Genomic DNA, 25,111 nt, shown 5'->3' with positions numbered 1-25,111 from the left:
CAGTTTAAATCTTTTTCCTGAAAGAAATCAGACACCATTAACTTTGGAGGTATGCTTACATAGCATCTTCTAGCTAATGAAAGGATTTCTATTCTGCCATTAATATGTATATGCCTTCACTTCTAAGTATGTCTGAGATTCCAGAAATCTTGTTTCATAGTGAAAACAAAATCTAACAAAGCTGTATGCTGTTCCCTGAAGGTTTTGAATTTGTTGGGTTTTGATTAACTTACCAGACTTGTGCTTACAGAATGAACTTTTTCTGCAAAAAAATCCTGTGTAATACTCTTATCAGAATTACCACTATACACTTCCAAAAGGGACTGGAGGCATTTTATAGGATGTGACTCCAAAAGAAATACCTTCTAGGGAGATTTTGCACATGTTGATAACCATGGACAGGCATGCCCTTCAGCTTTCATTTTGCTACTTTTTCTTTGACTGTTGCTTGAACAAATACACCTGCATTATTTACTTAGTATGTGCATGCATTCTTGTTGCTTGCTTCCTACCTAATGCTATAAAATCTTGGTATTTCAACAGGGTAAAATTTTCTTCATACCAGCAAATGAACTATTGCTGAGAATCTGCAAGAAAATTATTTTCTATAGCTAGTACATTTAATTTGTGAACTTCTTAAAGCTTCAGAGCAGTCTGCGAATAGAGTTTTTGCAGGTGGGTTGTCTTTAGAAGCTGGAGGCTTAATTTTTTTTAAGAAGTCAAGCAATGCTTTTTCTCTTTTAGTTAATTTTAGCTTTGCTCGACAGAAAGCATTGAAATCCAGCGGACAGAACACGTTTTGGGGCCCTTACACGTAAACTAAGGATGAAAAATTAATGTTAAAAAATGACTGGCTTCCAGCAAGCTGACTTTCCTTGCGGATGTTTATGGTAATAATTAAGGTGATATGCATCCTTTCTGTGCACCACCCTACCTTCCTTTGGGACAAGATTTATAGCATGTTTTTGAGCTGTTACTGGCTGTTTCTTTTTCAAGCTAATCCAGTGCTGGGTTAGATAGCTACAGTTTAATATAAACTCTGGTTTCGCTGATGAAACTTGTGGTACAGAGTGCATTTAAAAATTAATGATAGTAGAACAGTTAGACTCTTATCTGCAAGTACTATTTAGGAACTTTTATTATCTTCATGTTAAGTATGGAATAAGTTTATATGTTGCACTTCAGAGGCATGTTTTTGTGGAAATATCTAGACATAAAAGATATATTAAAAATCCAGCTTCATGTTCATCATAATGAAAGTCATGAAAGAGGCGTTTTTGAATACAGTAGCTAATCTTGTGTCTGTATTTTCTGTGTCATGCCTGTCTCCACCTGCACATTTATTTGTTCAGCTTACCTTGTGGAGCGTGGTGGGAAAGGTGGAGTTGAGCAGCAGACATAGGTTGTTTATATCAGTATCCTCTCGAAGTAAAAGTGAGCAATTTTCTTTGTGGTTCAGATGATACTGCCTCTCACATTCAATTGCAGTAAGGCCTTCTTGCTAAAGTGGTAAAGTGATGTGTGTCTGAGGCTTCAAGTAAGTAACACCACTGTGCAATGTGACAAAGATCAGTTCAGACATCAGTACGCTTCATGGTATATGGAGAATTTGTTCATGTGTGGGAGAAGATGTAATGTCAAAGACTACTTTCTTTCCTCCCTGCTCCCACCCCAGTGATTTAGCTGATGGAAAGACCTGTGGATGAAAGCTTGTTCCATACTACTCTTCATCGAGCATGTAAATTACTCTTGTCAGTTAATGACATGGAGCTGAGGGAAATGTTTGACATCCTGTGACTTCTTATAAGTACAAAACCCGCTTATATTAAGTAGTGAGCTTACTGGATAAAGCTAATAAAAATACAAAGTAGGTTCGTTTTTTTTTCTTCTTCTGGATGCTATCCAGCTTTATCTTCTCTCCTACCTCAACTAACAATGGAGTGTTACTGTTTGTGAACTGTGTGTGAAGGCTTGAAGTTGATACCAATGCTCAGTATTAATATTGGAGAACCTGAATGGAGACAGGCTTTTTCAGGTTCGGATTCTTGTTACCTTTTTCATGAGAGTCCTTTACATTATTTATAATACGCCTGTTAGACCCAGGGAGCTGTTTCTAAATGCAGTGCTAGTGCTGTCCTTACTTGATTTTATTCATATTTTACTGAGATGTTGAAAGTGTTCAATAGCAGCTGTTTCTTTCTCAGAATGTTCTTTAGTGCCTTGCAGCCTAGAGACTTCCTTGTGCAGTGGTAAGCAGTGACATCTTTATATTTGATAGTGCTTTCTGGGATTTTTCTTCTACCCTTGGTCTGTCCAGTTGCTCTTTAAATTCATATAAATATTTGACATTGGCCAAATACTTTTAATTTGTTGATGCCCTTAAGTTTTCAGATTTGGTAAGACATAGAATAGTCTCTCCATTTACCTTCTCCATTTTGCAAATTCTTCATATATCTACTATCATTCTCCTCAGCTTCTTCCCAAGGTTAAAGGCCCTGATAATGGTATCTTACTAGCACTGATCTGGTTTTGGGGGTGTGTGTGTGTGTGAAACTGTGTGTTACAACTCCAAGGTTTTATTATGGGTGTAATAGTTCAGAGCTTATCACTGCATTTACAATGATAAGCGGTCTTCTTGGTTTGCATTTTACTGCATTTCTTCTGGCCTATTATAATTTAAGCAGTAATGAAATCCCTTTGCAGGTTTTGTTTGGGGTTTTTTTGCAACAGTTGTTTCTGAGATATTTTTTTTTTTTTGGCCTGCGTAACACAGAATCATCAACACTCAGTCAATTCCTTGTTGCCCCTCCTTTTTTTTTTTTCATTCACACATGAATGCGTTGAATAATATAAGCCTTATTGTATATCTCTGTGTGTCTAAACTGATAATCTTTTCGCTAAAAGAATGAGAATTTTATGTGTTCTGAATTTTTTAGTTCTTAATCTCTTACTTATTCATGTAACAGCCTACATTGTTCAGAGGAGTTCTGTGAGGACTTACTAGCTAGCTTTAGAGATAGAAACATGAGCTGGATTCACCTGTCCTTTAACCTTTTGACTCCTTCAGGAACATCCAATGTCAAGGCATTTTACACAAGATTATCTGATTTTACCCAGTATATCTTTTTTGCCCCTTCCATAGGCTTAAGATTTATTTTTTTTCTTTTACATATTTGCCTTGTATAGATACCAGATTTAATGGTTACTGTAATCGTGGACCTTTCTGGTATCGTACTTGCTGGTTTCCATTTCTCAGTTTTAAGTGAGAGGCTACATGCTGCTATGTGTAGTTCAACAGAACACTTGGATGAACAATAAAGAGAAACTATTTAAACAGAGTTAATAGAAACCATAGCTTCTTTGTTTAAGTTTGAGATTCCAGCACAGAAGCTTCTCTATGCTGTTCTCTGGCAGGGATGGAAAAAAAACCCAAACATATTTTCGTAGATCTTTTACTGCAACTTCACAACTTTCTCTTTTTCTCAAATATTCAGTTGCCCTTGAATTGTCCATAGGTCCTGTAGTTTACCTGCTAAGCTCGCTGTTACTTGTGTGCTTGAAAAAGGCATTAAAAGGTGCTAACAGGTTCTGCATTTAAGTGTTCTTGAGATTTTTTTCTCTTGATCTATGGTGTTATATATTTTAAATCTGTTGCTTTTTCTATTTTTCTTTGTTTTGTCATCACCTTAAGTTTATGGTGTTGCATTCTTATATCTAAAAACTTTATTTCTCCTTTTTTCTTTTTCTTTTTTTTTTTTCCCCCTATCTGGCTTTACGTTTAAATATGACTAGCAGATTTTGCTTTTGACACCTTGTCTGGGTACTTGCTTTTACAAGAGTAGCTCACAAACCTCTTAAACTAGGTTCTGTGCATCGCTCAATTAGAAGCAAAAATTGTTTTCTGTCTTTTGGTTTCTCTGACTGGTTACTTCATTGAAGTATTTATTAAATGTATCTAAAATCTTATTGTGATATCTTTTTTGAATATGATACTTTCTGTGAGGTAGTTGAGGTCTTTATTGCTGCTTTCTTGGCCTTTTTGCTGCTCTGTTTTTCTCTGTGTGTGTGTCTTAGTAGTGTTTGTTCAAACAAAAGGTCAAGGAAACTGCATTTTAAATCCTGTACTTTAAAAAAAAACTAAAAAGCCTAGGACTGAATGTATCAGATTCATAATTGTGCACTTAACCTCTTCCTCACTGTTTCTCATCACTTCAGGAGCATTTGCAGTACTAATAAAATGGGAAGGCAAATAGAGAAATCTTGTTTCATATCTTATCATCTCGGATCCTTTATTCTCCCCAACACATGGGTGTTTTCCTACTCCTCCTGCATGTTCCTGTCACTTCTTTTTGTGAGCCCAAATGAATGCTTGTAGTCGTGATCATATAAAGTGTGTATGCTATACAGGTTTCCTTCATACACTTAGTGTGGGTGTTGCTTAATGCATTAATCCTTTGTTCGGTAGAGTTCCCATGTAGCTTTAATATTCATTTGTAAAACCCATAATTTCTTTTAAGCTTATATATTTCAAATGAATACTTTGCCTTCGTTATTGGTTCCTGTCTGAGAAACTGCTTTCAGTTTTCATTTTATCCTGTTCTCATTAGGTTTCCACTGTTCAAAGCACTTGGTAGTACCCAGCTTGTGTTTGTATTAAACAAAAAAAAAAAAAAAAGACTTACTGTGCATGATAACATAACTGTCTTGGGGCTGGCCCCCAATAACTGCGTGAACAGGTAAGATCTTAAGCTCAAAAGGCATAAAAGATTGTGATCCTTTGAAATACCAATTTTTTGCTTTGGTATTCCTCGTTCATGGTCTTGTTTTATCTGGAAATCAGGTGCTGTAGCTGTGACTGAAGATGAGCTGTGTGCACCTGGCCAGGGGGTGATAATAGCAGGCAAGGTGCTGAAACGCCCTTGTCCTGGGTAAATCCACCCTGCTGAGAGCTTTAATGTGTTAGCGTTGGTAGGAAGGTAATTCAACAAAGACTTACTCAATATGCACTCTATTGACTCTTTCTGCATGAAATAACTTCAATAGTTTGGGTTTGGTTTGGTTTTTTCTACTTTTTTTTTTTTTATTTTTTAAGGAAAGCAATGATTCCTAGCAGTTAGAAGAGCACTTAGAAAATTGAGGGTGTTTTATGTGATAGATGTGTATGATCCATTCTGTATGTATATATACACAACTAAAATCTTATGTGAAAGGATTATAATTTATGTGCCTTTATATATTTTAGAATTTGTGGATGGAAGTGTCATACACTGTCACTTAAAATGAGCTTTTTTTAAAAACAATGTTTGTCTAAAATGCATGTAAAACATTTTTCTAAATACGTCATCAGGCACTTTGCAACAAGTCAACAATGATGCACACATGATGTGTTTCAGTTGTACATGTTAAGGATATTAGAAAGGTTGGGAATCTATTGCATCCGTCATTGATTTGTGCTAGAATACTAGGAACCACAGTATACTCTGGTGGTCTATAAAATCTGTTGCATTGAAGCGATTTCTTACTTAGATTGTGTAAGTCCGTTCTTCAAAACCCTGTATGGATGTTGAAGAGTTTTTTGGGTTTTAATCCTTGATGTAGTCCAAAGACAAGGCATACATACGTTATTAAATCAGTGATGGCATCTTTCTTTTAGTGCTTAAAATTTTTAAGTGACAAATATCTTGCAATCTTGCTTGAACTGATCCTCTACTATGGATTAACTGCCTTTCTAACACCGTAACTGGTAAATTTCAGAGGTAAGGGAAAATAATTTCATCCTAACATAGTATTGCATAGTATTCTTTAAAAAACTGAAATGTTTACTTTTGCAACATTTCTTATTTCTGGTCAAAACCTAACAAACAGTAAAAATGCCTGCCTATGCTGAAATGAATGCTAAATTTCCATTTAAGCCTACAGCAGCAAAGCTGGAATCTTACTGTATGTAGTCAATGTGTCAAGTAACATTAAAAATCACAGAAAGTAAATAGTCTTTAGTTTTCATCAGCCTGTTTACAGCCTACCTATATAAACATCTGGTTTTAGACTTCTGTATTCTGAGTATTTTTCCTGGACTTGTAAAACATAGGTTTTACTAGTAAATGGAAATGACTCAAGTAATGTTTTGATAGCACCTTTAAAGCCTATCTGTTAATAATATGTGGGTTAAGCTTACTTTTCTAAATGCTGTGTGTGACTGTGAAATGTGTACAGGTCTTTATCAGTTTCATTGTACTGAGTCTTATTAAAGTGCTTAAATAAAATAGGTTTTAAGTGACAGCTTTAACCTGTTAAATGATAAGCTTGAATATCAAAAATGGATATTTCTGTAGCCCTTTGGCAGTTTAAATGCTTTCTGTAGTATGAGGACATATGTGCTGCAGACTTGTAAGTAAATCTACATCCTTTGCAGATCACAGATAATTTTTCCCCCACTTTTTTTTTTAGTGGAGCTGAGAAAATTAAAGGATAACCTATCATTTCATCCTTTAGCTCGTCTTAATCACAGAGAATAATAAAAATAAAACATTAAGATTTTATTAATAATGTCCTTGTTCCAATATCCACTGAATAATTTGTGTTGAGTGACCTGATTCTGTGTAGGTAGAATTAACTAAATTGGGAACTAAACCACAGAGCAGCCTGGTGATGAGCTGTGGTTTACAGTATCTTGGTGGCAGAGTAGGAACTACAGCCAAATATCAAGTACTAACCACCCTTTCATGTCCCTGTCCTGTCTTTTTTTTTTTTTTATATGAATGCTATGTGCCGCCTAAAACTTGTGTGCTTTCACTTGCCTATTTTCATTTGAATGACTGCAGTGCTTGTGCACCTTGAATAACTGATAGACTTTATTGGCTTATATAAATGCACCTGACACACAACAGCTAGTGAAGTCTAATTGTCATAAAAGATACATGAAGTGTTGCAAGATAAATGTTCCTCTCTTCTTGAAATTTTTGTATTCAAGACAGTGTAAAATTTGACATTAGAAAGACATGAGTTTTTAGCAAAGCTGGAAAATAAAAGCTGCTACTGACAGCATTTCCATTGCAGTATTCTTATGTGGGAGGAATACACATCAAGAGATTTTTCCAACTAAAAACACGTTTAAGAACAAGGGTGATAAGTTATAGATCACAGCTTCTTGGGGTTTTATGGTGGGTGCATTGACTCTTGTATAGTATTTGTTCTAGTGTTGAGTTGAATTAAAAGAGCGTTGTTAGTCCTTGTTCCAAAACTGCCCTAAATACTTTGAGAAAGTAAATTGACATGGCAGCCACAAAACTTAAGTTGTTCATGCTTTTGTCTTTTTACTTATCCTCTTGCTTATTCTTTAAGCAAAGAAAAAATATTGCTAGTTACAGGAACATTGATACTAAACTATTCTACATTTGATCTCCAAAACACTCCACAACCTGCCTTTCTGCCCTTGCCCTACAACTACAGAACCAACCCACAAACATAACTTTATTTATCTTTTATTTGTACTTATAGGTCACATGTGAGAGTACATAGAAGTGATAACTGAGCAGGAGTGATTGGGCAGTAGGTTGAAAATAGCAGCAGAAAGCCTTTCTTTCCCCTGGCAGTCAGCTCTGATAGAACAAATATTTCAAGATGCTTGCTGTGGTACCAGCATGTTTTATTTTCTTCTCTCAATGAGGGTGGTACCATAAGGCTGCACATTTTTAATTTTGCTTTTTGCTTTTTTACCTTCTTTGCAAAGAATATTATATGTTAATCTGCAATGTAATTACAATACATTAACTTTATACTGGTGTTAAAGAACCAATATGGGAATGCTTTACAGCTTTCTATTATAGTAAGTGTTCTTATCTAACTGACATTCATCTGAACAAGAAGACATGGAAAGGGTCAGAGCCTTCCTTGCTCCTATGTCTGACAAGTGGAGCAGGAGAGAAAGGAAGCTGCTATGCTTGTACAAGCTGCCAGAAAACTGCCTTTCTTATTAAGGCTTATATCAGTTTAGCAAATGACTTTCTGTAGTTTGCTTTTTGTGTGTGTGTGTAAATTCCACTTAATTAGCAAAAGCTAACTTCTGAATGGTGCCTCCTGTATTGGTTTATCCAGACTATTACCGAAATATTTGTGGTGTTCTCCTATCAACATGTAGAAACCCCTGAACAGAAAAAATTGCATTGCCAAGACGGTTGCTGCCAAAATTTTGATGCAAAAGAAGTTAATGGATGTGAAAGCACAGGAAGGAACAGGAGAGTACTGCCTTACCCAACTTTTCTCATTTGAGTGGTGTAAATGGATGAATACTGTTTCTTTCAAACAATATACTTTTTCCTGTAACTTCTTGTTTATTGTTAGCAGAGAGCCCCTGAATGATGTCTGCTGGTGTGAGTGGTGCCATCTAGAAAACAGGCTTCTGACTTGTTTGGAGTTCAATGCTGTGGGTTATATATCAGGGCAAGGAGATAAAGTGGTTAATTTTGCTGGGATGCTGTTTGCCTATTTTACAATAATATTTTTACAGCTTGAAAAGACCAAGTGCTAAATGAAAATTATTTGTCATTATGTGCCTTGTTTAGCCAGACAGCACGTTCTTATCTGGCATTAGTATTTTTCCAAGTGGAGCTTGGCAGACAAAACTGTGGCATGGTGAAGGAGAGAACCTACCTCATGGTTTGGTCTTGTTAAAATACATCCATTTAATGAAAGCATTGGCTTGTAGCCTGTTCTTGTTTGGAAATAGTCGCGGTACCAGGAATGTTAAAGAATGTAAGTAGCCCTGTTCTTCAGGAGATTTTTTTGTAATGGTTATTTCTTCCTTCCACCCACCTTTGGAAAAAAGAGCTAATGCTGAGTGGTACCTCAGCTAGCAGAGCTGCTTACTGGCTTTACACATTATTGCTGCCAAGATAAGGTAGAGACTGAAACAGGTAATTCATTAGATGCTTGAAAGCTTCTCTGTTTCCTGCTTTTGGAAATGGAGCTTCCTAACTACACTTTCTTGTGCTGTCTGTGCCCTCAGTATGCAGCTAGTGTCATGGTGTGTTTGGTGGCCTTGTGGGATAATGTACATACGGGTCACACTTTGGTGCTTACTGTTGTTTGTATTTTGCTAATTACAATTTTAGGTTGGCTGGTAAAGCTGTTAACATTGAGTCAGAGGTCTGTTGTCCTTTCTTACGCTTTCCCAACTTGAAGAGCGTGAGTTGTATTGATTTTTCTCTTTAAAATTCTTCCAAACTAATTTACGAAAGTCATCTCATGAAAAGTAGCCTTTGTTAGCTTTTCCATTAAATCTATTACTCATTCATCAAGTACAGACACTGGGTGTCAGATAAAGCTCTCAAGATATTTTTTTTTTCTTTATGATTGACTGGTAGAGCAATATGATGCTTTTGAATAAAAAAATGGTTTAAGTCTGCATGTGTATAGTAGATAGGAAAGGAGAAAAAATTAGGTGCAAATGTGGAGTGAGACGCAAAATAGTGAGGTTTATAAGGTGTGATCATTGATATCTTCTGGATGCTCCAGACACTGAGGAGCTGAGCTTTCAAATGTAGTGGACATGTTTTAAAAGGCTGGTTAATTTCTGAAAACTCTTGAAAAGGCTCCATTACTAAATAAAAAGGCTGCAGAGTGAAAGACTGAAGTGCTATTAAAAATAAGAATAGTAATAGTACAAAAGCTGATCCATACTACGTGTTCCGTGTATGCTCATGTTTACTGTAATAAATATTCTATTGAGAAATTACTTCTGTGGAAGTAAATGAGCAACCGTAAGCTCTGTATGTCATCTTGTGGCAGGTACCAAATAACAAGTAATGGTAAATACGCTGAAGTACAACACTGAGATAGTGTAAATATTGTAATGAGTTAATTTCTACTGTTCTTCACAAAACACTCGTGTTGGATTTATTTAGATAGGATCCTTTAATTCTTCAACCATGCATAGCAATCATTTATAAAATACTTTCAAATACTGCGAGTAAACGATTTTCTTTATCAAATTAATTTCTAGAGGGCATGAAGGAAGAACCTGAAGTGATTTTTGAGGAACTGCTTGAGAGGGCCAAAGCTGGAGAACCAAAAGCACAAACTGAGGTAATTTTATATGTTCTTTGTCCAGTCTTGTTTACTCTTAGTTCCAAAGGTAGCACTGCTTGCTTTAGAACTACTATCTCCTCTTTGAACTGTACCTGTTTTGATCAAAACTATTCACAGAAAGGTGATGCCAGATGGTTTCTCTGCCTTGAGAAATGCTGCTTGCTTGGGTGTGCTACTGGTTTCAGGTCCAGCTCTTGTGTAAGCCTGTAGGACACACAAGAAAACGGGGAGGGTAAGCTGAGAGAATGGAGGAGGTACAGAGCTACTTTTGTGGTTTTGTTTGTTTTTACAAGCATATGCCAAACAGTTACTGTAGAGGTGTGCAGAGAGGGGCTATTAAATGCTGTTGGTTCAGCCCTGCGCTATATTAAAGATACCAGGACTCTCAGGCTGGACTTTGTGGAAGAAACTGCCATTGAGGTGCTTTAGCAGGAACAGAGATTGATAGATGTTCCGCTCTTACACCATTTCGCTGTTGAATTAACACATTTTAGAATAAAAAATCCTCCTTGTTTATTGAAATTAGCTATGTTAAGTTGTGCAGTGGCAGATACAGTTGAATTAATAATGGAAGTTCTGTCCTTGTATGTATTAGCACTTTTGGTGCCCCTTAGGTTTTAGAAAAATGTAGCAATTTTATGCTGCATTCCTTTATCTGGTGTATTGGTCTAGTATAAATAGCTTAAAGTTGTTTAAAAGGGTTTTAACTCATGTTTAACTTGATTAGTTTTTTACTTGGGCATTCTTTTCCAGCTCTCTGATGGCAAAAGGGAGTGGTTATGGTCTCCTACATGCTTGGTGGTTTGGGTTTTTCCCCAAGGATCACCACTCTTTTCCTTTTAAAGCTGGTAAAAAAAAAAAATAAATATGGCAGGCTAGCTCCCCACTGCATCTCAATTTGTTTGAGGGGCAAGATGTCCTTGGAGTTGTAACCCAAGACAGTGACAAATTCCTCACCTTTGAAACAGCCAGTGGCTTTGCAGAGGATGAAGCTTTAGCCTTGAGGGCGTCGCTGCTGTAAAACCCAGCTTTGGCTCTATTCCTCCACACAAAAGAAAGCAAACCCCATAAATACTCTTCCAAAAGCAAACCCCATAAACACTCTTCCAGGGTATAACTTCCAGTTGAGTAAGAAATACCTTATGTAATCTAAGTCTATGATGTGTGGATATGTATGTATATAAATAATATCTTTTTTTATCCTTCTCAATTAATTCCACCTTCCCTCCCTTCCTTTAGCTCTTTAACTGTGTACACTTTCTATTCCCACACAATAATAGTATTCTTGTCATAAAGAGATATCCAGCATGCAATTTTGCTTCAGTATGCACTCAACATGAACCGACTGCCTGAAAAGGAACCCCAAATACAGTAATTTCTTTTCTATGCAATCAGATTTCTTGCGACTTGTGAAGAGGGAATTAACTTTTAGTTTTTAAAACCCTAAAAAAATATTTCTTCCCTGTTGTTGAATACATCGCTTTAGTATCAGTTAGAAAAATCTATTTTTATTTCTTACCTTTGTAGGAGTATGAATGAGAAGCTGAGATGGCACTGTTGTGCTGTTTGCTAATAGTTACGAAGGCAACATGAGAAATCACTTGGTTCACTAGCTTGTAGTTATTACTATGAGTTTATTAAAAAATAGCCCTGCAATGACTATGGAAATAAATGCACTCTGAGTGGCTGTCAACCTGTATTACTGTAGCTTTATGTAGTTTCTTTATTGAGAAATAACTGTACAGCAATTATGTAAATGAGACACCCACAGCTGGAATTCTGTAATGGAGAAAAGGTAGCTCTGTGTCTTTAAGTGGAGGAGGATCTCTGCAAGGGGACTGCCTGAGATAACCACCTTGGTTAGCAAAGCCCACAGGTGAGAGCAACCTTTGGAGAAGTACAGTGTGAAGATCTGTTAAGTTATTACGAACTATGACCTTATTTCATGGTTTTGGCTCATGGGGAAAGAGAGAATCCCTCACTGCTTAAATGACAAATCTGAAGTTAACACCTTTCTTCATCAGTTCTTCTTGCTTTTTCTCATCAGTTCTTCCTCCTTTGATTGCTGCGTGCCAGAGCTTTGCAGCTGTCCTCAGTGGTTCCCTGTAGGAGCTTTGCTACAACAGTGAAAGGTGGCTGTTGCACAGGGCTTGTTCAGAGAGCTGGGAGACCTTCCAGTAGTATTTCATGGAAAGCTTTGATGTTTGTTATGGGCCTTGGTAGGTGGGTGGGTTTGCTATCAAAATTTTTAACATAGACAAAATCTTGTAATTTTATAATCAAAGTAAAGGGAAAAGATTTTCTGGTTGCTCAGATTTTGGGGGTGGGTTCAGTTTGTGTTTTGGTGGTGGTAGGTAGAATCTTAATTCTGAACTTAAATCCCCCCCCAAAAAAAAAACAACAAATCAAACAAAGACTAAACAATTTAAAAAAACCCACTAAACAAAACAAAAAACCCCACGAAAAAAATAACAACCCACAGGCAAGCAAAAAACCCCCCTTCTATCATAAAACAGGTATATGCTATTGTTTTGCTTGTCCAGTAGCCTTGTGCAACATGACATATTCCAGAATCTGCTAGTTGATGTTGCAATATGAGTTTGTGTCCAAGAGGTCCTTATAAACTGAAGAGCTGCATCATTATGTGCTACTACTCTTCAACCTTTGCTCAAAATCTCAATGGCTATAAATATAAACATGCTCAAGAAACAGCTGTTCTTGTCAGAGGATGTTATTTACTGTGTAACTTGTTCAAGCAATTCCTTTCTGAAATAAATAGCTGAAGGTACATCTGCAGTTAGGTGATAAATTACCAGGCAATTGCTAAATTTTTTTTTTTCTTTTTTTCCCCTTCTCATATACTCTTTTCTTGATCTGCCACTATATCTGTGCACTGCCTATTGAACTCTGGTATGACTTTAATGATTGTTTACTTATGACTTTTGGATTACTTAGGTTTTTTTCTGATTTCTGTATGTCTTTTGGATAGCTTCACTGTATGTGCTATGGGTTTAATCATTATGATGTCTACCCAATAACTGTGTATGTAGAAGTTGTCAGAGCACTCACTTAGGTGTATGAAACCAGTTGAAGGGCTGGAGATGTGACCTTCGTGGGAAGAAAAATATATTTTTGATTATATCAGTGTGATTAACTTACATGGGAATATTGTGAATTATTAATCTTTCAGAGGTAGGCATTTAGTCACCTTTAATGGTAATACCAAAGGCAAAACTTCAGAGAAACTGTTCAAACAGGTTCTTTTCAGCAGATAATACTGTGGACTTATGGAGCTATACTCTTAAGGTATTGCATTAGTCACTCCTAGAATGTAACTGTACTGCCTCTCTGTTACTTCAGTGAGCCAAGCAAAACCATTTCCCAGATTCTTCAGGCATGCAGATAAAATGTCCGGGAGTTTTGGCCACATTCTGCCAGCTAATGTTTTTTTGCCTTATGGTATGATAACCAGAAGTGTTTCATGCTATTGCATAAATATATTTACTAGTATATTATCATATGTTTCAGTTTTCTTGAAGGAAGAAGAAAGGTGGTGTTTTTCTTATTGGTAAAACAGTAATACAGGCAACTGCTTGATAATTTCTGTAATCCTGAATAGAAGGGTTTTTACAGGCTATTTCGCTGAATTTCCTTGATGCTTGATCAGTATTAGTTTTATTCCATTCACTATTTAATCATGAGTTTGCTTTGACTTTTGGTAGCTAAACTGCTATGAGCCAGGGATTTCACTGCTGAAGCCGCCTCCTTTCTTGTCAAGGCCGTTTGTCGGTAGCTTCATCTGAATTTCTGAATGTCACTGGTACCAGGTTATTACACTTAATTTTTGTGTTTCTTACATGAGACTAGCAGTGTTGTCTGACCATTCTTATAGGAGGAAAAGAATTCAAGAAAACTTTTAACACCAGGAGCTTTACCTGATCCTGCTAAATGCCTGAAGACCAAAAGCAACTAATGCATTGACCTGGCTAAATGTGTTGCGATTCCTTCTTGCTTCCAGTTCTGGAAACTGATCTTTCCTTGTGGAAGATCAACTTACAGCTATGTTCTTCAGTACCAGCAGCAAATGTTTTGACCTTTTGTTCAGAGAGAATTTATTCTAGCTGAGTTCCGGGAGGGGGAGGGAGAGGGTGTAGTATATTTCAGAAATTGAAGGAATTCTCTTCCCTACTTATTCTAGGTGGGGAAACACTTCTTAAGATTAGCAGAAGAGGAGGATGAAGAACTTAACAATTGTAGTGCGGTTGACTGGTTCATCCTTGCTGCTAAGCAAGGTCGAAGAGAAGCTGTCAAACTGTTGCGTAGATGCCTGGCAGACAGAAGAGGTATGGGTTTTCTGAGACTTTATCTGAAATTATACTATATTCATTTTAACGCTGAAAAGAGGTGTTAAAATATAGTGGGAATGTTCATGTGAGTAGATGCTGACAGTCTCTTCAAACAGGTGACTTAAAAAGCACTGATTAACAATAGTGCTTATGAAAGCATTTATATTAATTATTTGCTTGAATTCCTTCATGGAATTCATGCTTTTCCTCCCCTCCCCACCTTTCATTGAAGCTTCTTTTCCTGACTGTAAAGGTCATGTATAACCACACACCACCTACATATCTGCTGTTGTTTCATTCTTTTGCCCCTCTCCAGCCTCTCTCCTAATTGGTGATCTTCTATTGTCTTCTTTCACTTTAAGTTTCCTATCTCCTTCATGCTACTTCCCACACTTGAAATGGTCTTCTCTTGTCTGCCAACTATCTGAACTCTTATTTACAGGGAAAAAAAACAAACCCAACCCAAACCCAAGCAGAACAACTCTCATTAAATTCTTGCTTTTACATGTCACCCATGCATACTGCTGTACTTGAAAAGTTGAAGTAAGACATAAGGATAATGCGTGTCTTGCACAGTCTTTGAAGTACAGTGTACACTTAAGCAACGTGCTTAGATTTTGATAGCAGTGGTCATAGAAGGGCATTTGAGTAATTTACTTAAGTGGTCAAGATGCGAATGAAACTTGCCAAGTTTCAGGCTAAACTGAGAAAAATAAATTGTGGGCAGATCAGTCATTCCTGCATGGGTGTGGGATAATAGTATATAATGTATTTTTCTTTTCCTGAGGCATCACTTCTGAGAATGAGCAAGAAGTGAAAAAGTTATCATCTGAGACTGACTTGGAGAGAGCTGTGAGAAAAGCTGCCTTAGTCATGTATTGGAAATTAAACCCAAAAAAGAAGAAGCAGTTAGCAGTTTCTGAACTACTGGAAAATGTTGGACAAGTTGACAACGAAGGTTTGTTTATGAACTGATTTATGGTATTGATAAAATACAGACTTACAGACAGAACACAGCTAGAAACCTAAAGGGCTTTATAAACCATCAGGCATGAAACAACAGTGAATGTATGATCTACTTAAGCAAAAGTAACGGTGTTAACGAGACTAACTCTTTTTTAACAGCTGTGCTCTCTGGACCAATAAAGTTAGTTCATAAAGGCCTGATAACTTGTGCTATAGGTTGTGATTCTGTTAAGTGACCAAATATTAAAAATATCTTCATTTGACACTTGCTGTCCTTGGAAAATGATTTTTTTTTTTATGGCTTTGCTGTGTTTGATTTTTTTTTTTTTCTCTTTAACAGTCATCCTGATGCTATCTTACTAGATATTTCAATTTATAAACCCAGTCTTTAAGAGACCTGGCTCGCTTTGCCATTACAGCAGTCTGTTAGCTATGTTGATGCTGTTCCCTTTTCTAATACAGTAATAGGCATATAAAAAGCTATATAGCCACTTCTTACCTGTTTATACATATGCTTTTCTTTTCCTGACTTTAAGGAAACACCATTCTCCAGATATTGCAGGTTGAAGAACATTCGAGTTATTGTTTGATCACTTTAATTGATTGCTTTGACTTTTCATAAACTTGTTATTGAACCAGGTGGTGAGAAGCAACCTGGCCCGGTCCCAAAGTCTGTGCAGAAACAGAGAAGAATGCTGGAGCGACTAGTGAGCAGTGAATGTGAGTGCATGCTGCTGCTTCCAGTCTTTGCCTGTGGTTTTGGTTTCTGTTATGTTTTGCTAAGCAATTTTGTGCTGGTGGAGTAAGAACGCATAGCAAGTTTGGATTGCTATAAACCGATAGTGTCAATTTATTATGTGTACAAGGTAAATAACTGATCTGCATGTGAACTCACAGAAGACGTCACCATTACAGTCAACTTGTCAGTGATCAGTATACTAAGAGAGGTTTGCATGTCACTTATTTTTATAGTCGTGTCCTTTTAGTACTCTACAAATCTATCCAGCAAAAAAAAATTTGCACTGTTTTTTTTAGTTCTGAACTGTAGTAAGCTTTCTGATTACAATAAGGACATTAATTATGCAATCATTTAGTGCAGACAGATCCCTTGTTTTTGTTTGCTTTGCTTCTGTTTGCCATTCCCTTATAATTAATGTTTATTTTACCATATTTATTCAAGATTTGATATAGGAAACACGTGCAAAGATATTTCTTTCATAGTTTAGGAGCAGCTTAGCTCATGTGGTGGGGAGAACTAAACCACTCAACACAGACAGGGTCAGATGTGTAGACCCAGATCTGTGAGTTTTGTAAGGTATGATGGGGTGGAGGGGCTGGAATTGAAATAAAGTTTTCCCTAGCTTTGCATACCGAAGAAATACTGCTATGTTGCTGAGCCTTCAGGAGAGGAGTCAATATAAACAATGCAGCATGTATAGGTTTTCAAGAACGTTATCTAACATAAGATTGGATTAATGATTGTTGGGAAAAATCTCACTTTCCTGAAATGCAGTAGATCATATGAAATAGTTCATGTGCAATTCAGATCAGCTAGTGAAGAGCATTTTTAAATGTTGCAAAGCGTGTTACTTACTAATATATCTGTAGTTGAGAATACAGGTAACAAAAGCATTATATGTGGATTAGTGAGTCGAATGTGGGGCTATGCAGGTTTAAACTCCTTGAAAAATTAGAGTTACATTTCTTTAGGTCACTTTGGCTTTTACCTTCAAGGACTGTGTTCATTAGACAGGTGACTTCTGAAAATAACATTCCTAAGAAGGGTGAAGTTTTATCAGTTTTACGTTCACTTTCACTGAAGTAAAAGAGGAGGAGGGATACATGCCTATGCATATGAGTAAGGGAGGAGGTGATGGGGAAAAACAGTATTTTGGAGACCAAGCTTCTGGTCCTGTCAGAACTTCTGTGAGAGTAAGTCAGCTGTTCTTGTGAAATTTTTGCCACTTCTGGAAAACAAGAAATAGTCCTTCAAGGATAAGACTGTTGTTTCGTTGTCTGGCCATTGTATCATTAGGCAGATGTATTTGGGTTCATTGGAGCTATGTTGCGTTGGCACTTAGTGGACAACAGTAGTGTTCATTCCATCCCTTAGCTGAACTAGCACATGCTGATAGTGTGAGTGCAAAGCAAGTAATTTTGTTCTGGATTCTTCAGTAATTCAAAAAGTGTCAGAAAAGGAACTGGTAATTTATTTTTTTTTAAGGCTTAACTGGCAGGTAAAATAACAGGAGAGTAAATGAACCTACATGTAAGCGTAGGCAGAAATTGATGTGCATATTTTTCTTCTTCTACGGCAGATGGGGGAGGCAGGGGAATTTGTCATAACCAAATTGAAGAAAAAAAATAATCTATGAATAATAAAGTGGAATCTACAACACACACTTTTTATATCAATTTGAGACACTTGGCTGACAAAATACTAATAACATTTAAAAACGAAAAGTTTTCATCAAACACTTAAAGTAGGAGTTAAGCTGTTACCTCTTCTCAACAGGGCTTTTATCTTTTCATGGCTGAACAAGACGGCTGTTAACTCTCCAATGTTTACTTCTCTGATCCACTGAGTTTCTCCATTTATCTTGCCAGTACTTGGAAGATAATTTTTAAGCCAGATATGTTACAGATATCTGATCTGGGCTATCTTTAATGTAGGTATAAACAGAAGGTTAGAGCTGACATTGTCAGTGAACAGTTGTTGCGTGCCTGGGAGTGTATATGTCACTACCTTTGATAGGCAATCTATACATAGTGAGTTAACAATTCCTTCCCTCTCAGGATGTCCTACGGTCCTGTGAAAGTGCCGTTAAGGAATTTTTGTGAGGTTCTAGCCATGTCTGCTTGCTGATTCCACACCAAAAAGACTCTTACCACTGTATATTTTGTCCCAATAGGACAATAAATTTAGATGACACATTTGGTATCAGACTTGATCTGGATCCCACCAAGACAGCTAAGGAGGCTCACTGGTTTATTTGTGCAAGCATCGTCATGTTACAGTCTGAATGATAGGAACAGTTAGCAAAAATACATAACTTCTTGTTTCTTGGGAGGCATGCTAGATGGTGTGTTCAAGTATATATGGGTTCATGCAATGGAGGGGGAGGGAGGGAAGTAAAAGTCCAAGCAGAGGGCAACATCCATGTTTGTAAGATTAAGGCAAAAGATAGATTTTTGTAAACTGCTGTTTTTCTGTTGAACTCTTCTACACCCCTCTTCCTGTAGCAGGTATTTTGACACAAATAAATTATTTTGTTCTGTACCTAAAACATTTTCAATATTAAATACTGATATGTTTATATATAACTTCTAGAAATGTATATTTTTTAAAATTAAGAAATTAATAGGCTCAAAACCACTAATCCTCTGATTTTGAATTTAGTCAAGCAGTTCGGTTTTCTGCCTTTTTAAAATCTCAAACTAGTATTAAGCAGGCCAGCTTTCATATCTTTGTATCAGCTGACTAGCTAAACTTACTGTGTAGGAGGTGTGTTACAGATTTTTGTCATTCAAAAGTCTTTCATATCTACAGCAGTGTCATTTACTTTAGTGTATGGAAAAAATTTGCTGTTAATTATCCTCCTTTACAAATGACATCAAACTTGTCTACTATAGAAACTAGCTAATCCATGCTGATGTAAGGAACTGGCTATGAAAAGTTTGAAGCAGTGTGTAAGTCATAGTCTGTCTTGCAGCATCCCTAGAGTTTCCAGAAGTAACTTTTTGCCTCTCATCTACTCACAGGAGTAGATAAAGATCTTGCCGCACAGAGTGAAAACTTTTGTGTCTCTGTACAGCTGAGCAAAGTATATTTTGTTGCTGGCTATCTGTTTTAGAACACAGTTGATATAGTTTGGGGAAGGCCCTTTGTATAGCCATATAGCGTATTAAATTAATACAGTGTAAGTAATTATATTTAGTCTTGTAGATACGAATAATTGGCCATTTCTCATAATTATGCCTTTAACTTGTGAAGTCAGAAAAGTGACTGTTAAATGCCAAATCAGAAGTAAGTTTTTAAGTTAATTACATACAGATAATTCATTACCGTTCCCGTACAATTCTTTTTCAGTGTTAAAGATTTCTCTCAAGCAGTTACCAAATTTATAATAGCTTACAATTTAAAACTGTGTGACCTAACCCAGCAGTCTTTTTTTTTTTTTTTTTTTTTTTTTTCTTTTTTTCTTCCCTCAGTCCTTGGAATGCTTGCAGACAGGCTACATTCACTCACTCTTCTGTTCTCCTACTTAGCCTATAATAAACTTGCTCACTGGTCTGTCAAGATTCAGTGGAGTCATGTATTGCTGGCACAAGCAGCTTGTTTTCAGCACAGTTCTCAGAAGAAGTTGTAAAGTAAGCCTGTGTTATCAGTAGTTTAGTTTTTGAAGCCCAGAGTAGATCTTTAAAACCAGGAAAGAAAATTAATATTCCAACTCTTAATCAGTACAGTGTTGTAGTGACATGTTTACTCAAAGTCTTCTATTTTATCTTTTAGCTAAAAAATTTATTGCTTTGGATGACTTTGTTGAAATTACCAAGAAGTACGCAAAGGGAATAATCCCATCTAACCTGATTATGCAGGAAGAGGAAGATGATGAATTGGCAGGGAAGACTCCTGAAGAGTTACCCTTGCGACTGAAGGTAAAAAGGCAACACTGAACAGGTTATGTTGAAGGGCTCTTAACTTAGGCATTTCAGATGACAGAGAGGTGACTTGCACTTGACTCTCAAGAATTATTGCTATAATTTCTTTTTGGGCTTGATTTCCTATATATGTTTACAGTCTCGTATATATAAGTCATATATTTAAGGGAAAGGGATAATGGTTTTCCCTGGAAGAGGGCCATCTACCGTTATTATGTCTCGGTGATGTCCCTATCATAACTGTCGAGTTTTTTTAATAGATGTTTATTATATGCTTCATATCTTTGTTATTTAAACAGGAGCAAGCAGGTGGGAAAAATTATCTGTAGTCTTGAGGAGTGAAAGGGTTCTGTTATAAAGGAATTCAAGAATGGTGGAACTTGCTGCTAGTGGTTTTCTATACCGATACTTCCTAGGTAGTAAAAGAAGGGAAAATTAAGGTGCATGCATTCAATACTGGTATAAATTTCAAGCAAGGTAGGGAGGTTCTAGCTGCTGACATGAGTTTTTGGTGTAATTGTAATTTTGTAACCATTATCATATGGTAGGGGTGGGGTTGAGGGGTATGTATTTCCAATCTTTTGAATAAATAATATTCGGAAAGAGATGTATTTATGAAGAACAACAGGGATACCTTCACTAATAAATAAGCTTCGGCACAAGTCATTGTGTGTGTTGCCCTAGTTCATCACAAGGCATAGATCTTTGCTGAAGGATTCTTGGCCTTTCCTTTGGACTAATTTTCTGGGGAAATATAAAAACTATCTTTTTATGGGGAAAGGAGGATTATTTGTGGCATCTAATGTGCAGATGCAATAACAGAATGTTTGAAAAATCCTTTACCTTTATTATTAAACCAGTGTAGTGTGGTTGAACATAGGGAGAGGATTCGATCCAGCAGTTCCTCTGTTGTCTGGTGACTGTGTTGAAAAATGCCATGTAAGATAGGCAGAATTCTAAGATCCCATAAAGTTACTGTTGTAGAGTTAAAAGAATCCCTAAACATGTAGTAATTAGTTAGAGATAATTCTGCTGCTTCCAAACTAGATTTTGACAGCTGCATCCCTAGATGCCTGGGAAGATTTTAAAGATAAATCTGCTCTTTTAAAGATAAACCACAGCTGTAAGTACTTCCTGTAAGTGCATATGATTCATATGCACCACTTTGTTGTGTATATGCATATCTGAATGTATAGCATAATCCTTGCAGAACAGTGGCAGAGTTAAGTGCTCTAAAGGTACAGTACTTGCAGCTCAAGTAAGACTTAAGATAGTACAGGACTGCAGCCATGTAGTTTATCTTCAGTATGAAGTTAGCAGAGCAGAATATTTGACTAGGAAGCCATTTAATTATATGTGTCAAAGGTAATGAAATACATCTTCCTTGAAATCAAAATCGCCTCTGAGCTTCGTCTGACTGAATTAATCAAAATAGAGCTAATAATCTCAGACAAAGTAATCTCATTTTATTGGCAACATTCATCTGAAATATAAATCTTTTCCCGTCAGCTGAGGTTAGAGAACTGACTGCTACTGTTTCAGCTAAGAATATATGTGATGTAAAGATACAAAACTGCTCATAAATAAATTGCTTCTTTCTCTCTTCCCAGGTTGTAAAATATCCGCTTCATGCCATTATGGAAATTAAAGAATACCTTATAGATATTGCATCAAAGGCAGGAATGCACTGGCTGTCTACCATTGTTCCAACACACCATATCAATGCTCTCATCTTTTTCTTCATCATCAGTAATCTGACAATTGATTTTTTTGCCTTCATTATTCCGTTAGTCATATTCTATTTGTCCTTCATTTCTATGGTGATTTGCACACTGAAGGTTTTTCAGGACAGTAAGGCTTGGGAAAACTTCCGTGCTTTGACTGACTTACTGCTTCGTTTTGAACCAAACCTAGATGTTGAGCAAGCTGAGGTGAACTTTGGATGGAATCACTTAGAGCCATACATTTATTTTTTACTCTCAGTATTCTTTGTCATTTTTTCCTTCCCTATAGCAAGCAAAGACTGTATACCATGCTCAGAGTTAGCTACCGTCTCTGTTTTCTTCACAGTGACAAGCTACATGAGTTTAAGCACATGTGCAGAACCTTACACGCGAAGAGCGTTAATAACTGAGATAGCAGCAGCTTGCTTATCCCTACTGCAGGTATTACCTGGGAATTTTGGCTACTTGAAATTCTTGGGTAAAACCTTCTTTACTGTTCCCGTCGGCCACTTCTTTGTGATAAATGTAAGCATCCCGTGCCTTCTGTTTTTGTACTTGTTCTATCTTTTCTTTAGAATGGCACAACTACGGAATTTTAAAGGCACCTACTGCTACCTGGTCCCGTATCTGGTCTGCTTTATGTGGTGCGAACTCTCTGTGGTCATTCTACGGGAGTCCTCTGGCATTGGGCTCATCCGTGCATCTATAGGTTATTTTCTCTTTCTCTTTGCGCTCCCGGTGCTCGGTGTAGGCATTGCGCTGATGTGTCTTATCCATTTCATTAAGTGGTTTGTGTCTCTGGAGCTCATGAAAATTGTAGTGACTCTGGTTTTGTGTACTGTTCCCTTGCTCTTCCGATGGTGGACAAAAGTTAACTTCTCCGTAGTTGATATGGTTAAATCCCTCACTCGAAGCTCGATCGTGAAACTCATTCTGGTGTGGATAACAGCTGTGGTGTTGTTCTGCTGGTTCTATGTGTATCGGTCAGAGGGAATGAAAGTTTACAACTCTACCTTGACATGGAATCAATATGCTTTCCTCTGCGGACCCCGGTCATGGAAGGAGACTAACATGGCACGTACTCAGATTTTATGTAGTCACCTGGAAGGACACAGAGTGACATGGACTGGGCGGTTCAAATATGTGCGCGTGACAGAGATCGACAACAGTGCAGAATCTGCAATAAATATGCTTCCGCTTTTTATTGGTGATTGGATGAGATGCTTGTATGGTGAAACCTACCCTCTTTGTGACCCCAAAAATGTTACATTGGAGGAGGAAGAATTGTGTCGTCTCAAGTATTTGACAAAGCATAACTGCCACATGAAAATGTTTGATCGGTACAAATTTGAAATAACCGTGGGCATGCCTTTCAGTAACAAAAATGGAACCAAGTCTATAGAGGAGGACGATATAACCAAAGATATTGTGCTGAAGGCAAGCAATGAGTTTAAAAAAGTGTTGTTGAACTTGAGGCAAGGAAGTATAATTGAATTCAGCACAATTCTGGAGGGTCATCTTGGCAGTAAATGGCCCGTCTTTGAACTGAAAGCAATCACTTGCTTGAATTGCATGTCTAAACTCTTACCTGCAGGGAGGCATGTGAAAATAGAGCATGACTGGAGGAGCACAGTGCATAAAGCCATTAAATTTGCTTTTGATTTTTTCTTCTTCCCATTTCTGTCAGCTGCATAATCAGCTCACGTATTGGTTCAGTGGCATCTTCAGTGTACGCTGCATTTACACTACCAAAGGTCTGGTTTCTTAAAAGGTAAAGAAACAAAACAACACAAACCACCTTGCTGTAGCAATGCTCAAAAATGTATGTTAATGTAGAGCATTGGTTGAGTTTTGTAAGTATACATTCTGTATCCTGACCTTAAACCTCGTATGACTGAAGTAATATGTAGTAGTTTAATATTATAAATGAATGCAGGGAATTGCTGCTGACTAATTGCATGGAGACTATTTTGTCCAAAGTGGATATAGATTTGCCTGTGGTACAACACTAGATGCATTCACTTGCTTGATGTTAAAAGCACTTTACTCTTTAAATATTCACAACATGCCCATTTGTATTTTCACAGGTACAGTTTAGAATAGGAAACTCGACAACAGCATATATTGCTTGTATTTATTTGGTGTTTTCTAGAAAAGAGTGATCTTATAGTCAGTACCTTGTGGTGATACCTGTGTACAGAACTCATTGTTTCGCTGTTTGTCCGGAAGATAGTGACTTTAATGTTTTTTGAAAGGGCACATCATTTCACACCCCAGCAAGGCTGTAAAAAGTTCTCAAGCTTCCATTTTGCATTAAATATTGTGTACAAAATATGACATCTGTTTTGGTTGGTTATAATAGCTACATATGTGACACTAAGGTATAATCTGTGCTGGTGTGTGAAGGACAAACACTAGAAAGGCTGGTATTGAGATGGTACCAGTAATGGACAAGCCAAAGCAACTGAAAATAGTACCTAAAAGTCTACTGTAGAAACTGAAATAGAATGTTTGTTTAATTATTTGTATTGTTCAAATAAACATAAAATACAAACATGACTTAAATGGGTACAACATTTGTTCATTATGCTTTGACATTGTGAGCAGTTGTTTGTTTTGCACTGATAGCAGCTGTCACTGAAAAATACAATTTAGAATGTTTAAAAGGTTCTACTGTGAGATGCTTGAAGTTTTGCTTCACACTATGGAAAGGTATCAGTAAAATCAGAGTATACCAGGTGAAGTTTTTGTAGCTGTGAAATCTACACATATCTCAGACACAATCTGTGTTTTCAAAGACTTCACGGCAGACTGTTTGTGACTTGCAACCTTTTTTGACCACTGCATGACTGTATTTCACACATACATCACACTATTTCCCTGACACTTCCACTGATCCTGCATTAGACTCTTTTTTGCCTTTGCTCATCAGTCATCACTGGGGGGGGGGGGTGTCACCAGTGAAAACTCGATAGAGAAAGGGAAGCTTTGGGGGAAAGGGTGACATTTGACTGCATTCCAGCTATGACCACCCTCTTGAACATGACCCTGGGCTGCAACTGGGAAGAAGCCAAAGGCACCTGCAGGCTTCCCAGGCAATAAGCCAAACCTGATGTTGCAGAGCAGAAGCAGTCACCATCCAAAGCCAAAATCTATGAAGTAGAACCATGTCTTCTGGGTGCTTCTAGTTTTGAAACCTGCCAACCATCTCTGTTTCCCCAACCTGGGGAAAAGAAATGGTGGAAAGGGGGTAGGTAAATGCAAATTTTGACATAGTTTTACTTACCTGGTCCCAGTTTGGTTGGAAATAAGCCTAACACAGCCCTT

The 25,111-nt window shown here is 37.1% G+C and overlaps 1 protein-coding gene across 2 annotated transcripts in view; it reads left to right on the top strand.

Moving 5' to 3' along the window:
- Nucleotides 1-24,343, top strand: part of WFS1 (wolframin ER transmembrane glycoprotein) — a 33,990-nt gene extending 9,647 nt beyond the window's left edge. For both annotated transcript variants that reach the window (XM_055721096.1, XM_027814209.2), the window contains exons 3-8: nt 10,001-10,083; nt 14,285-14,429; nt 15,220-15,390; nt 16,038-16,118; nt 19,912-20,057; nt 21,671-24,343. In XM_055721096.1, coding sequence (XP_055577071.1) covers nt 10,001-10,083; nt 14,285-14,429; nt 15,220-15,390; nt 16,038-16,118; nt 19,912-20,057; nt 21,671-23,479 — 2,435 coding nt within the window. In that variant the 3' untranslated portion in view covers nt 23,480-24,343. The remainder of the gene's footprint in view (nt 1-10,000; nt 10,084-14,284; nt 14,430-15,219; nt 15,391-16,037; nt 16,119-19,911; nt 20,058-21,670) is intronic.
- The last annotated feature ends 768 nt before the right edge of the window (nt 24,344-25,111 follow it).

The sequence above is a fragment of the Falco cherrug genome, chromosome 1, assembly GCF_023634085.1.
Source record: "Falco cherrug isolate bFalChe1 chromosome 1, bFalChe1.pri, whole genome shotgun sequence".
In the NCBI taxonomy this organism is placed as follows: Eukaryota; Metazoa; Chordata; class Aves; order Falconiformes; family Falconidae; genus Falco; species Falco cherrug.
This window is presented reverse-complemented; position numbering and strand designations above follow the sequence as displayed.